The 12,757-nt window shown below is 42.4% G+C and overlaps 1 protein-coding gene across 3 annotated transcripts; it reads left to right on the top strand.

Moving 5' to 3' along the window:
* Positions 1 to 448: 448 nt before the first annotated feature.
* Positions 449 to 11,978, top strand: LOC111954738 (uncharacterized). Of its 3 annotated transcripts, none has more exons than XM_023974635.2 (4): positions 449 to 558; positions 6,940 to 7,112; positions 7,855 to 7,986; positions 11,584 to 11,978. In XM_023974635.2, the coding sequence occupies exons 3-4, from the start codon at positions 7,875 to 7,877 to the stop codon at positions 11,961 to 11,963; spliced, it is 492 nt and encodes a 163-aa protein (XP_023830403.2). In that variant the 5' UTR covers positions 449 to 558; positions 6,940 to 7,112; positions 7,855 to 7,874; the 3' UTR covers positions 11,964 to 11,978. The 3 variants fall into 3 exon arrangements, with proteins under 3 accessions (XP_023830403.2, XP_023830406.2, XP_023830404.2); XM_023974638.2 differs by lacking the exon at positions 449 to 558 and adding an exon at positions 2,894 to 2,994; XM_023974636.2 differs by lacking the exon at positions 449 to 558 and adding an exon at positions 4,428 to 4,555.
* The last annotated feature ends 779 nt before the right edge of the window (positions 11,979 to 12,757 follow it).

Below are 12,757 nucleotides of genomic sequence, written 5' to 3'. Positions count from 1 at the left end.
AGGTTAAAGTTTGTAATAGGCTTAATACAAAAATATCAAAACAACGTTCTATMGCTAGCGCTCACTGTTGCCCCTATTGGCCGGATTTCACGTCATCTCTGATGTCCTCAGACATGGATGATGGATGTCTAATACTGATTTGTATCACGGGTGACCTGGCTGCAAAATGAGCAGAGATGCTCCTCTGGGTATAACTCTGTAGATTTGGAAACTAGAAGTGCTCTTGAGTAGAATGGACCCCCATTTATTGCGACACAACATAGGCTACACAACAATTGTGTAAGGTGCAATATGTATGTCCAATATGAAAAAAATTATTGGATTTAAGAGGATTTGCCACAATAACCAATGTTCTATTATTTTCGCCCTAATTATTAATTTACTCAGGAAGGGTATCTTATTCTGAAGGATTCCAAAAATCCGCGACCCGGAAGTACTTAGTTATTCTTGCCCGTTTGACAGCGGTGTAAGGAAGCGCTGACCCAAATAGTGAACAGCGAGCAACGACGACGTATCCTAGCTCAAAGACAGAAACCGAAACATTTAATACGACGATTGGTGAGTATGATTTTCGGCTCTCATACGATAATACAGTGGCGTGACAGGCACGATAAACTGCATGCATTCGATCAGTGTTTGGGCTAATGACACCAGGTTCCAAAGCAACACCAGTATAAACAGCTGGTGCCTGGACGGGGTGATCATTCCAGGATTATACCGAGATATATGGCATRTTACACCTGTCATGTTGAATATCAATAACATATGTATTTAAGCATGATTATAATYGTAGAATGCCATAAATCATTGTCAGTGTGTCCACTGCGCAACCTTGCCTACTGATGTCGACTTTGAGGAAGGTTTTTAGAGATGATTAGCTTGCTTAGCCTATGGCTATGTTCAGCTTGTAAAAATAAAATAAAAACTTGGCTACCTTAGTTATGGGTCACAAATCTAGGCTACTCATGCATCTTCATGATTATTATCATTTGTTTTTAATTTGCAGGGTTTCAAATGGAAATGTCAATTAAATATCTGAATGTGTCTTCATTTGAAACGAGGCAGTGCCAAAGACAGGGGGCATTCAGTAATCCGAGAAAGTGCCCCTCTGAACTGTTTGTCTACAGCAGCCAACAGAGGATTTACTAGTGTGTTTTTGATTAGCCTTGCTGAGAGAATGGGAGGTGGAAGAGGAAGAAAAAGTCGGGGAAACCTTTCTCGGATCTGAAGTTTACCATCGCAGAGATCATTGTCTGCATTTTTTTTTWAATGGAACTTGCWTCTAAAAAACGGTGACGGTGGTGGRATCCCAGTGACCGCGTCACATGGCAGAGCGAGCGCAGTTAAGCGGGCACCACGTCACGACTGGTCTCAAGCCACCGCGCTGCCAAAATGCAAATGCGGTTATAATTTAGAATAACTGACAGCCAAGTGTTTTTTTTTACTTTCACCTGTTTGTCTTATATGAAAGGAACTTAAATTAACAGGAAACAAAGCCAATTGTACTTRTAAACGCCGTAAACAACTTCTTAAAGCCAGGCTTTTGTGACATCCGTCATTGCAGTCGGCTAATTTATCAGGATAACGTTACAGCAGTTGATAAGACTGAGGCGGATGGAAGTGTGGCATGATCTGCGTGCTGGAATGCGGATACTACTAGGAATTGACCTATATCATGCAGGTTTGTTTGTCATGGTTAGTAAGTGGACGCTTAATATTAAATGACTTAATAGCTCAGCAGTTGCCAAATACTCTCACTTAGATAATTAGTCAGAAACTGCTGTGAATGTGAGAGAGCCTATGTCCAATGCCATGGCAATGCACTCTACTCCAACCTGAACAAAATGTTCTCATGCTGATCTGTTTAGTGCAAGAACTTTCTGAGGAATTGTGAAGTTAAAAATAGTAGATTTTCAGCATGTGGCAAGCATTCCGCCTTCTGTAATTCTATAGTAGTATAATAGATATAATTCTACACAGCTTTCAATTGCTGGAATGAATCCATTCTCATAAGGCAAACGTTTTCAGTCCCACCAGGCAAACCTGTGGGACCAACTGTTGCTGCCATGTTATTCTGGTATACTTGTTATTGTGTCTCAAGCTAAGCTTTGTACTTACTAGGAGAAGGCCACAATAAGTGCTGGAACTCACTTCCAAAGCAAAAAGATAGGTATGAAAATGCTGTGTTATTTTGGTCAGATAAGACAGCGCCGTCTTAAAGCTGCAGCTGAACGTTTTGAGGATGCTCGTACTTTTGTGTCAACTACCGTTAAGTCGTTGTCTATCTTAACTTATCTGAAATGCACTTTCCTGTCAGCTCATTTGAAATTCGGTGGACTCCAGAAAGACTTCCTACTGTAGTTGGGCAATTCCACGATAGTGGAATTTCGCTGAGACTAAGATTTTTCACTTAAAATGTATGCCAAACCAAAACCATTGATTTCGAAGTTTAACAAACCACACAACTCTATGCACAAGGACAACTTTTATCAATTTACACTGAACATTTTACAAAAACACATTCTGGAAGAACTGTGCAGATGCAAAGTTTGGTAACAGAATTTCAATAAAATCTTCCTCTGTTTTTTATYACTACATTAAGTGAAGTGGATTTACACCCGGTAACAGAATTGCGGTAATGGAATTTCATCATGGGTCCCATATCTGGGCAACACAGAAATGCATAATTATGGGTGTGAATATCATTCTCTTCATGGTGATGTATCCTGAATAGGTACACAAAGGTATAAATATGAAATATCCTCCTTTGCATATTTGACTATTATTCTACCACTGGCTATTATTTGAATGATCATAGACGACTATGTTTTTCAAGTTTGGACATCAAAGTTCAGCTCGGTAGAATATAGAGCAGGGGTCTTAAACCTTTTTTCCCCCCCAGGGACCCCCGCCCAGGCAACCCAGGGACCCCCTTCCAGGCAAACCGGCAACCCAGGGACCCCCATCATACGTTAGAAAAATAATTTTTAGCAGGTGAATGATAATGGCAAGGAGAAGTAATCAACAATTAAAAAATAAATKGATTTGGTAGATCATTTTTCATTATTTTGAACTCCCCACATTAGGATTGGAAGAGGAAGTGTAAACTCTAACATTGGCTAGAAGGTTACTCCAAACACATTTTCACATTCTAAGAACAGCTGTTTTGGTTAGCCATGTGTTGTCAAAAATTCATGTTTAAGTCAAGAAAACATGTCGGCAGCCAGTAGAACTTGCCACACTGGGTGATTTTTCAAAACCTATGTCAGATACTCCAGTGAGTGTAATTTGCTCAATATTAGGAGTTGAGAAACAAAGTTATTATAAGATTCTCCTCTTCTGCTGTAGGTATGTTGTGATATCAAACAAATCAGGTATGTCATTTTTCTATTAATAGTAAACGATTATTTACTTAACCAACAGTAGCATATTTCTGTCCTGCTAATGCTGTTTTTTATGGTCTCCGCTCAAGTTCCCTGCAGCTAATCTGTGCGTATGGTCACTAGAGATGGCTTGAGCTGACAAAGGAGTTAGACTGCATTACATAGGCAAGATGTGGTGGGTGTAACTGAGATAGAGATAGCCAGGAGGAGTTTAGAACAATTCCTCATTGTCTSTAAATAATCCTTGCACTTGGGAAACTAAGCCAGGTAGGGGTTAAGACAATACCCACGTGCAGGTAACGATAGGATGAACCCAGAGTGGCTTATGATGCTCCTTGGTCAGCATGAGAGGGGATTGAACCAACCATGGKTGAGCATTGTTAGTGTCAGCTATAAATAGTACTCTGCATTTGTGTAAAGGTTAGGTTACTCGGTCCAACACTCAAGGGTGGGGGGTCGACCAGCCTCATTATTGCAATAATTKATCGAAATCAAATAAAGATGATTGTTTGAAGAAATGACCAAATCTCTCTCAGTACTGAATTAACACGACAATGTAATTAAATATCTGTTTATTCTGTTGCTGGTGATATTCATAAAAACATAGCAAAAATATATTTTTGCGGACCCACTGCAGTACCTCTGCGAAACCCCTAGGGTGCCGTGGACCCCCGGTTGAATACCCCTGCAGCAGAGTACAGTATTTGGTCATGGAATTTCAAGGCACAGAGCAATGTTTTTTAAATATACGTTTTGTTAGTGGTCTTCAACATTAATGTGTTTCGACGTATTTCTAATACCTTTTTTTAAAGCGGCAATCAGCAGTTGAAACAATAACAAAGCATTTTCCACGCCCCTGTTTCTGTAAAAAGTTGAGGGGGGGGGCTGGAGAAATGTAACCCCACTCAAATTCATAGACAGAGGTATGMATGGATGGATGCAGAGGTAAGGACTGACCATCCATGTTATCAAAATTATAGTTTTAACCTTGTTTTGAGTCAGTGTTTGCTTACATTTACTTTGTTTACAAACAGCTCGTACCCCTGCACATTGATCTGGTACTCCCCGTATACAGCTTCATTCTTGTGTATTTTATTCCTCTTGTGCTAACATTATTATCTAAGTCTGCGTCGTTGGGAAGGGCTCGTGAGCTCAAAAACTAGCATTTCACAGTAAAGTCTACACCTGTTTTATTCACTGCATGTGACAAACATATTTCATTTGTAAAACGAGCATATATTTTGGGTTCTGATGGAGTACAGTTGAACGAAGCTCATGAGGCATTTGTGATGTGTTCTTTAAGAATCAATGGGTACATATCATTTATTTAGAAATCCCAAATTATATGTAGCAACCTTTTCTGGTAGATTAAATCAAAGCCTTTGCATATTCCTAATTTTTAGGATGGAAAATGGTTGAAAAATMTATTTATGCCTTAATTTATCAGAAATATAGACTCTTAGCTTTCATTTGACACCCAGTTTGATATGCTACTATGAACTTCACAAGTTGCTGCTCATGTTTTTTTTTACATGGGTCCTTTTACATGGAAATGACGAATTACAAAAATCAAATGTTACAAATGTCACATACACATGGTTTGCAGATGTTAYTGCGAGTGTAGCGAAATGCTTGTGCTTCTAGTTCCCGACAGTGCAGTAATATCTAACAAGTAATCTAACAATTACACAACTACCTAATACACACAAATCTAAAGGGATGGAATAAGCATATGTATGTGTAAATATATGGATAACCGAGCGGCATAGGCAAGATGCAAAAAAAGAAACGTCCTCTCACTGTCAACTGCGTTTATTTTCAGCAAACTTAACATGTGCAAATATTTGTATGAACATAACAAGATTCAACAACTGAGACATAAACTGAACAAGTTCCACAGACATGTGATTAACAGAAATGTAATAATGTGTCCCTGAACAAAGGGAGGGGGTCAAAATCAAAAGTAACAGTCAGTATCTGGTGTGGCCACCAGCTGCATTAAGTACTGCAGTGCATCTCCTCCTCATGGACTGCACCAGATTTTCCAGTTCTTGCTGTGAGATGTTACCCCACTCTTCCACCAAGGCCCCTGCAAGTTCCCGGACATTTCTGGGGGGGAATGGCCCTAGCCCTCACCCTCCGATCCAACAGGTCCCAGACGTGCTCAATGGGATTGAGATCCGGGCTCTTCGCTGGCCATGGCAGAACACTGACATTCCTGTCTTGCAGGAAATCACGCACAGAATGAGCAGTATGGCTGGTGGCATTGTCATGCTGGAGGGTCATCTCAGGATGAGCCTGCAGGAAGGGTACCACATGAGGGAGGAGGATGTCTTCCCTGTAACGCATAGCGTTGAGATTGACTGCAATGACAACAAGCTCAGTCCGATGATGCTGTGACACATCTCTCCAGACAATGACGGACCCTCCACCTCCAAATCAATCCCTGTCCAGATTACAGGCCTCGGTGTAACGCTCATTCCTTCGACGATGAACGCGAATCTGACCATCACCCCTGGTTAGACAAAAACGCGACTCGTCAGTGAAGAGCACTTTTTGCCTGTCCTGTCTGGTCCAGCGACGGTGGGTTTGTGCCCATAGGCAACGTTGTTGCCGGTGATGTCTGGTGAGGACCTGCCTTACGACATGCCTACAAGCCCTCAGTCCAGCCTCTCTCAGCCTATTGCGGACAGTCTGAGCGCTGATGGAGGGATTGTGCATTTCTGGTGTAACTCGGGCAGTTGTTGTTGCCATCCTGTACCTGTCCCGCAGGTGTGATGTTCGGATGTACCGATCCTGTGCAGGTGTTGTTAAACGTGGTCTGCCACTGCAAGGACGATCAGCTGTGTCTCCCTGTAGCGCTGTCTTAGGCGTCTCACAGTACGGACATTGCAATTTATTGCCCTGGCCACATCTGCAGTCCTCGTGCCTCCTTGCAGCATGCCAAAGGCACATTCACGCAGATGAACAGGGACCCTGGGCATCTTTCTTTTGGTGTTTTCAGAGTCAGTAGAAAGGCCTCTTTAGTGTCCTAAGTTTTCATAACTGTGACCTTATTGCCTACCGTCTGTAAACTGCTAGTGTCTTAATGACCATTCCACAGGTGTATGTTCATCAATTTTTTGGTTCATCTAACAAGCATGGGAGACGGTGTTTAAACCCTTTACAATGAAGATCTGTGAAGTTATTTGGATTTTTACTAATTCTCTTTGAAAGACACAGGGTCCTGAAAAGGGACATTTCTTTTTTGTTTTCAGCTTAAGTACTAATAACCATTATAAAATGCAGTCTCACCATTTACAATAAACAGTGTTCGGATGAAGAGTGCATGAAACTGAAAGCTTATGCCAGTGGGTGAATAGTTGACATATAGAAATAACACAGACAACACCTGTCATTCAAATATTTAACAATGCTCATTAGTCTCTTTAAAGAGAATTTCTGTTAAACCAAAGCCTGTTACAAGTGCTTATAGAACAGCCGCTCGTTACTACATTCTAAAACATCTCAGGTGAAACCTCTCCCCCACCCCCCACCCCCCCCCTTCCTCCGCCAGGTTGCTCTCTAGTCTGCCAGGGCCAGGGGGAGTGTCATGTTGAAGCTGCTCTTCCACAAAGTGCTGGTGTTGACCTGTCTTCACCATTCACCTCACTGTACCTCCCTTCCAAAGTAAGCTAACTCCAGCTGCTCTCAGTCTCCACCCTCTTCCACCACTTGGCCCGGAGAAAGGTAAATCTACTGTACTATAAAATCGTATGTGACCTTAACGCACCCAATTGTATTTGATCACCTGCTGTGCTGTCTGACTCATTCATGTCTGGAAATGATGCAATGTGTACAATAGTCTTAGCTAGGATTGACATTAAGGGTTGTTGCATTGCTTGGGGTAAGTGAACAGAGCAGTCACACAAGTTGAGCCTGCTCTAAGGTTGCCCTTTTGAGCAGGTGGTGAAACAATACATGTGAAAACCACCTACCAAGAATTCCAGTAGCTTAAACTCATCTTTCTGGTTTCTCCCCATTGTTTAAGTAAAAGACGGACAATTTATGCCATCGGAGCCTGCTCTGAGATTCTGTTTACTGAAAACAACCAAATATAAAGAATTTCAGTACTGATCTTTCTGATTCCTCCGCCATGTTTAGGTGAAAGGCAGGCAATGTATGGCACTTCTGCGTGGAAATAGCCAATCTACATTTTTCTGCAAATGATCATAATCTTCGGGGCAGCCCAAAGAGACTTCTGACTTGCCCGATGGGCAAAGTGCCGTTCAGACTTTAAACGTCAATCCCTTCATAGCGCCGCCTTTGTGCTGGTGTTGAATTACATCAAGGTTGTGTGATGTTATAGCCTGGAAATCTAGACTGAAGCATGCTACGCTTTACTATTGTTTCACTGTTGAGCGGCAATTCAGTCTGGATTTACAGGCTAGTAATGTTACACAATCCTGACAACTGTTTCTGTTCTGTCCAGGTCTTTGGTCCTCCTGGAGAATGTCCTATGCATATCAGAACCTGTTCAGCTGGAGTCGACCTCGATTGACYCGACCGCATCATCTCCTCTTCCTGTTACTGGGCTTCTTGTGCTACTTAGTTCCTCRCACAGGTAAAATGCGCCAATACATTTCTCTGGAAATATTCACGGTGTCATGGTTGTCCAAGATGTAAGAAGGAATGAGATATATTCATTGTTTTGTTGTACTTACCATACACTTTATTGAATCGAAGACATTAAAACATGAATACAATTGTCTAACATTAGATGCTTGCCTTTATTACTTTGGGTGTGTCTTACACCTTGGCATATCTTTACTTTGTGTGTATCTTTACTTTCTGTGTTTATCGGGTTGTTAGTAATTGTTTATACTGTCTGTTGGTTCTGAGGCGTGTATGCATGTTTCGGTGGTGGCTCACTCCGAATGGCTGTTTTTACAGTGTGGATGCCACAAGGCATGGTGAGTTACAATGTAGGCCGGACAATCGGTCCTCTGTGAGTCAGTGTCGCTCGGGTAGGAGGGGAATGACTAAACAGAGGCGAAAGGCTCCATTCTCTAAAAGAAAGCAAAGGGGCCCAATCGCTGCAAGCAGTGTTACACAGAGTTTAGGTTACACCCGCATCCCATAATATTCAGCTCCGGAGCTATGGCAACAATAGCCATGGGAACAGCTGCGCTGTCAGTGAGTGTCTGAGTTGGTGATGGTTGGTGCCATGTCTTGTCTAGAGACACTCATCCTGCCTTTTTTCGATTATGTTCTTGAAGCCCTGATGATAGGACGTTTGACCGTGGTGATAATAAAGCCTAATCAACGTCTTGTCAGGGAAAGGCCTCATTTCCCATTACCGCTGTGACTTGATTGGGCAGTTGAGCTTCAGGCATGTCTGGAGCGTTACTGTATGTTAAGAGATTGCATTTGCGAGGTACATATTGGCTGAAGAGAGATGACATAGAAGGCTAAAGCTTGTTACAAGTTGAAAAGGGTCATTCATGTCAATGACATAACATCTATGCCCTAAATCAGTGGGGTGCAAAACCAGGGTCGGCTGCTTTTCTCATCTGCCTAGCACATTAATGTCTGGTTGCTCTGAGACTGCACACACCTGGCTTCCCAGAGCTAAGAAAGAAGGATCTCAAATCTAAACATTCAGGGCCCTAATCAAGGTTCCCTCTTTCTTTTGGCACTGAGCAAATTTCCGGTCTGCTGAGCGCAAACTTTAACATTGTGAAAATTCGGTGCAACTTCCAGCATGCGTTTACTGTGAACACTGAGGCTGTACACTCTAAGTTACCGTTTTAACACTGGCCATGTAGGTTACTGTGGCGATTTGATCATAAAAGAGACCTACCAGTGTGGCCTACCATCAAAAACAATGGGGAAAATGCATCCCATAATATTTTAACATGGAAATAGCTATTCAGTCTACAGTAGCAGTCAGCAGCCAATATATTGTGTTCGGTGTAGGCCTACATTCCGTGAGACTTTTGAAAATAACATCCAGGGTTTGACATTAACCTGTTTATCCACTTGTCCTTCAGACAAGGAGGTGACTGGAAATGTTGATGTGTTTGATGCAAGAAACCACTTTACAAAATAAAATGTATTATTATTCCCATACCATTATTATAGAGAATCAGACAAATTATGCTACCCTCTGCCTATTGGCTACTTAGRTTATTTAAGCCTGTCTCAAAATACAACAATGCCCCTTTAAGACAAAAAAAACGCTCTTTACCTCACTTGCTTTTAAAAGATGTCTAGAAATGTACATGTTTTGTGCTCTTGTAGGAAGCAATCAGTCCCCTATTTCTGACTACAAATAATCTAACTGGGCTAGTAACTCAACTAGCAAAGGATATGAACAAAATGTGCACACGTCGGTACATGCAGCTCTCGCTTTGATCTCAAAACAAGCACATCTACTCACGACCACTCATGCTGTAAACACAGTCCAGGTGAAAGTAAATGGCAGAGAGGCCATTGCCATATATGGATATTTGCATATAGGCCTACTGCAGCTCTGATTTGTTTATGCCTCACCGGTCTGTGTACAGTACGGACTGAGTAGTGCGTGTCAATGCAATAGACTGCTACTCAGATGCGTTATGCCTACAACAAATATCTTGCGTAGTTGGTTTTGTTTCGGTATGTTACATTGAAAGTGCCTATTGTTGCGTTGATTTGATCACATTRTCCACAGTAAAGGGAAACATTAATAGGGAAAACTCATGAGTTAAGAGTCAAAATCACTGAGTTAACATGCAAGCCGACTTACAAAACCTAAGCCTATGCAACATTATCCAATTAAAAACAGTACTGTAGCAATGAGTTATGTGAAGTAAGCTATAGGCCAAATGCATTATTTCTGCATATTGGCTTTGCTTGAATTGCCCTGCCAAGGCATTGTTGGCCATTTTTGTTTTATTGTATCTCAAAGTTCGAGGTAGGCTATATGATCACACTGGTAATAGATCCGTTGTTGTATTACTTGTGAGGCACAGCTGAGTGAGCATACATTTAAATAATTTGCTTTTTATTTGTATTTTACTGGGCTGGTGGTGCCTGCATCTGATGGTCAGTCTCAGCGGAGGGAGAGGGCAGCAGGCTGAGAGTCCGTCTCTCAACATCCCTCCGCTCTCCCTGTCCTCCGCTGACCAAAAGGGACACCGTCTTCCAGCTGATGGGGCGACTCGCGTCTCACCGCATTATTACTGCCTCGCGCACAAATTCATGTTACTCCWATGAATAGAGGAAGTGAAATATTAAATAAGACCCAAGCCGCTAATAATAACAACAACAACGCAAGCCTATAGATACACTTTCATACTCATTCGTTACTGCTTGTTGTAGTGCTGAGTGGAAATAGAACGCTCATTTTAGGCCTTCTAAAAGTGTTGAATACAAAGTGTTGTCAGTGCTGAGTAAGAACTTAAACATGAACTCACTCWTAATAACAGCACCTCTTTGCTGTATTCGTTGACAGTCTCTTTCTAGTCATGGTTTTAAACGTTTTGAAATTTCACAGTATCAACTTTGCTGTAGCTTTCTTTTACGTCTGCTACGTCACTGCAGCCATGGCAATCTGAGCCAATTGGCCAGCGGTAGGCCTYTAGTGCACTTGATTTGTTCTCCGGGCCAGCCGGGAAGGCAGAGTTTGTACCTTCAGACACATGAAATGGTTCAAAATGGCAACAGTTCACCTACCTGGCGTGCAGGGCCGGTGAATGAGGTGCACCTACCTCCAACAGCCTGAGACGAATAAAACAAAGTAGGAARARAAGGCTTTATCTTTGGTTTTTACATAGGAATGCCTTGGAGATCGACCGGTTGGTGACCACTGCTCTAGAAAGTTGAGTGAAGTTCAATCTCGTGCTTCTCTCTGTGGGCTGATATTTCTACACAGCAGTCACGGGGGAGCTGCGAGGCATTCTCGGGGCTACTGCTCGCAAGCACCCAGCTTAGAGGGAACATTGGCCCCAAGTACCCACAGAAAATACCAATCCTTGTCCCAGATGGCAAAGTCACTGATCACGTCCTCTTTATATCCCATAGACCGGCGCACAATTGGCCCAGTGTCGTCCGGGTTTGGCCGGGGTAGGCCGTCACTGTAAATAAYAATMTGTTCTTAACTGACTTGCCTAGTTAAATAAAAAAATATATACACACTTTCTATAACAACTCTCTTTCATCTTCTTTCCCTCTCCAGGTGTATCTGCCGAGATCTGCCGGGTGACAGGGGGAGTGTTGGGGATCCACTGGAGCAGTGTGGTCGGTTTAGGCTGGCGCCCCCTGGCTGTGGGGAGGAACAGCGCCAGATGCTGGGAATCATGCTGCCTGGAGCCCGCCTGCAGTGCCGTGTGGAGCCTGGGGGGGCGCTGTGTGCTACTGAGCTGCTCCAACAGAGGGCTCTGTCAAGTCACGTCTCTACCCCAGCCCCACATCGAGTCCCTGGGGCTCCTGCAGCAGCTTTCAAAGGGCACCACCACAGCTCGAAGGAGAAGGCAGAGGCGGGCACCAACAGGAAAGGGAAGTGGGTCGGACCAACTTTCTAGCACTGTGAGTCAACGGAAAGTTCTAGTATTGTAGTTGAGTCATAGATGCCTGTTTACCCTTCCTTCTGGGATCACTGGGACGGAGTAGATAAAAACAAAGACTAAATACCCTCCTATAAAGTTATACATAGACGACATCTATATTTCCCTAACTTATGTGTTAATTAATGTAAGCTATGCAATCAMACAGTGCATTCGGAAAGTATTCAGACCCCTTGACTTTTTCCACATTTTGTTACGTTACAGCCTTATTCTAAAATGGATTTAATATTTTTTTTCTCCTCATCAATCTACACACAATACCCCATAATGACAAAGAAAGTTTTTTTTTAGAAATGTTTGCACATTCATACAAATTAGAAAACTATCACATTTAAATACAGTACCAGTCAAGTTTGGACACACCGACTAATTCAAGGGTTTTTCTTAATTTTTACTATTTTCTACATCGGAGAATTATAGTGAAGACATTAAAACTATGAAATAACACATATGGAATCATGTAGTAACCAAAAAAGTGATTGATTGCAAGATGCTTTTTGAGGCAAACACAGTTCTGGGTTGCGCATCTACTGCAGGAAGCAGTCTGCAGACATACTGAGAAAGCAGTAGATGTTCTGATCCGGTTTGGCACCACATACCTATGTCAGTCAGGGTTCTCAACTCTGGACTACTTAAAAAGCAAGTACAGAAACGGTCTCAATGCTGAGCATGACCTCAAGATTGCACTGAACAAAACTGAGCCCAGAATAGACCTGCTTGTTGAAAACTTCAACCAGTTACACACCTCTCATTAGGACTGTGTGTGTTTTCTGGTTTACATCTGTG

The sequence above is a fragment of the Salvelinus sp. IW2-2015 genome, linkage group LG30 (genome assembly GCF_002910315.2).
Source record: "Salvelinus sp. IW2-2015 linkage group LG30, ASM291031v2, whole genome shotgun sequence".
Lineage (NCBI taxonomy): Eukaryota > Metazoa > Chordata > Actinopteri > Salmoniformes > Salmonidae > Salvelinus > Salvelinus sp. IW2-2015.
This window is presented reverse-complemented; position numbering and strand designations above follow the sequence as displayed.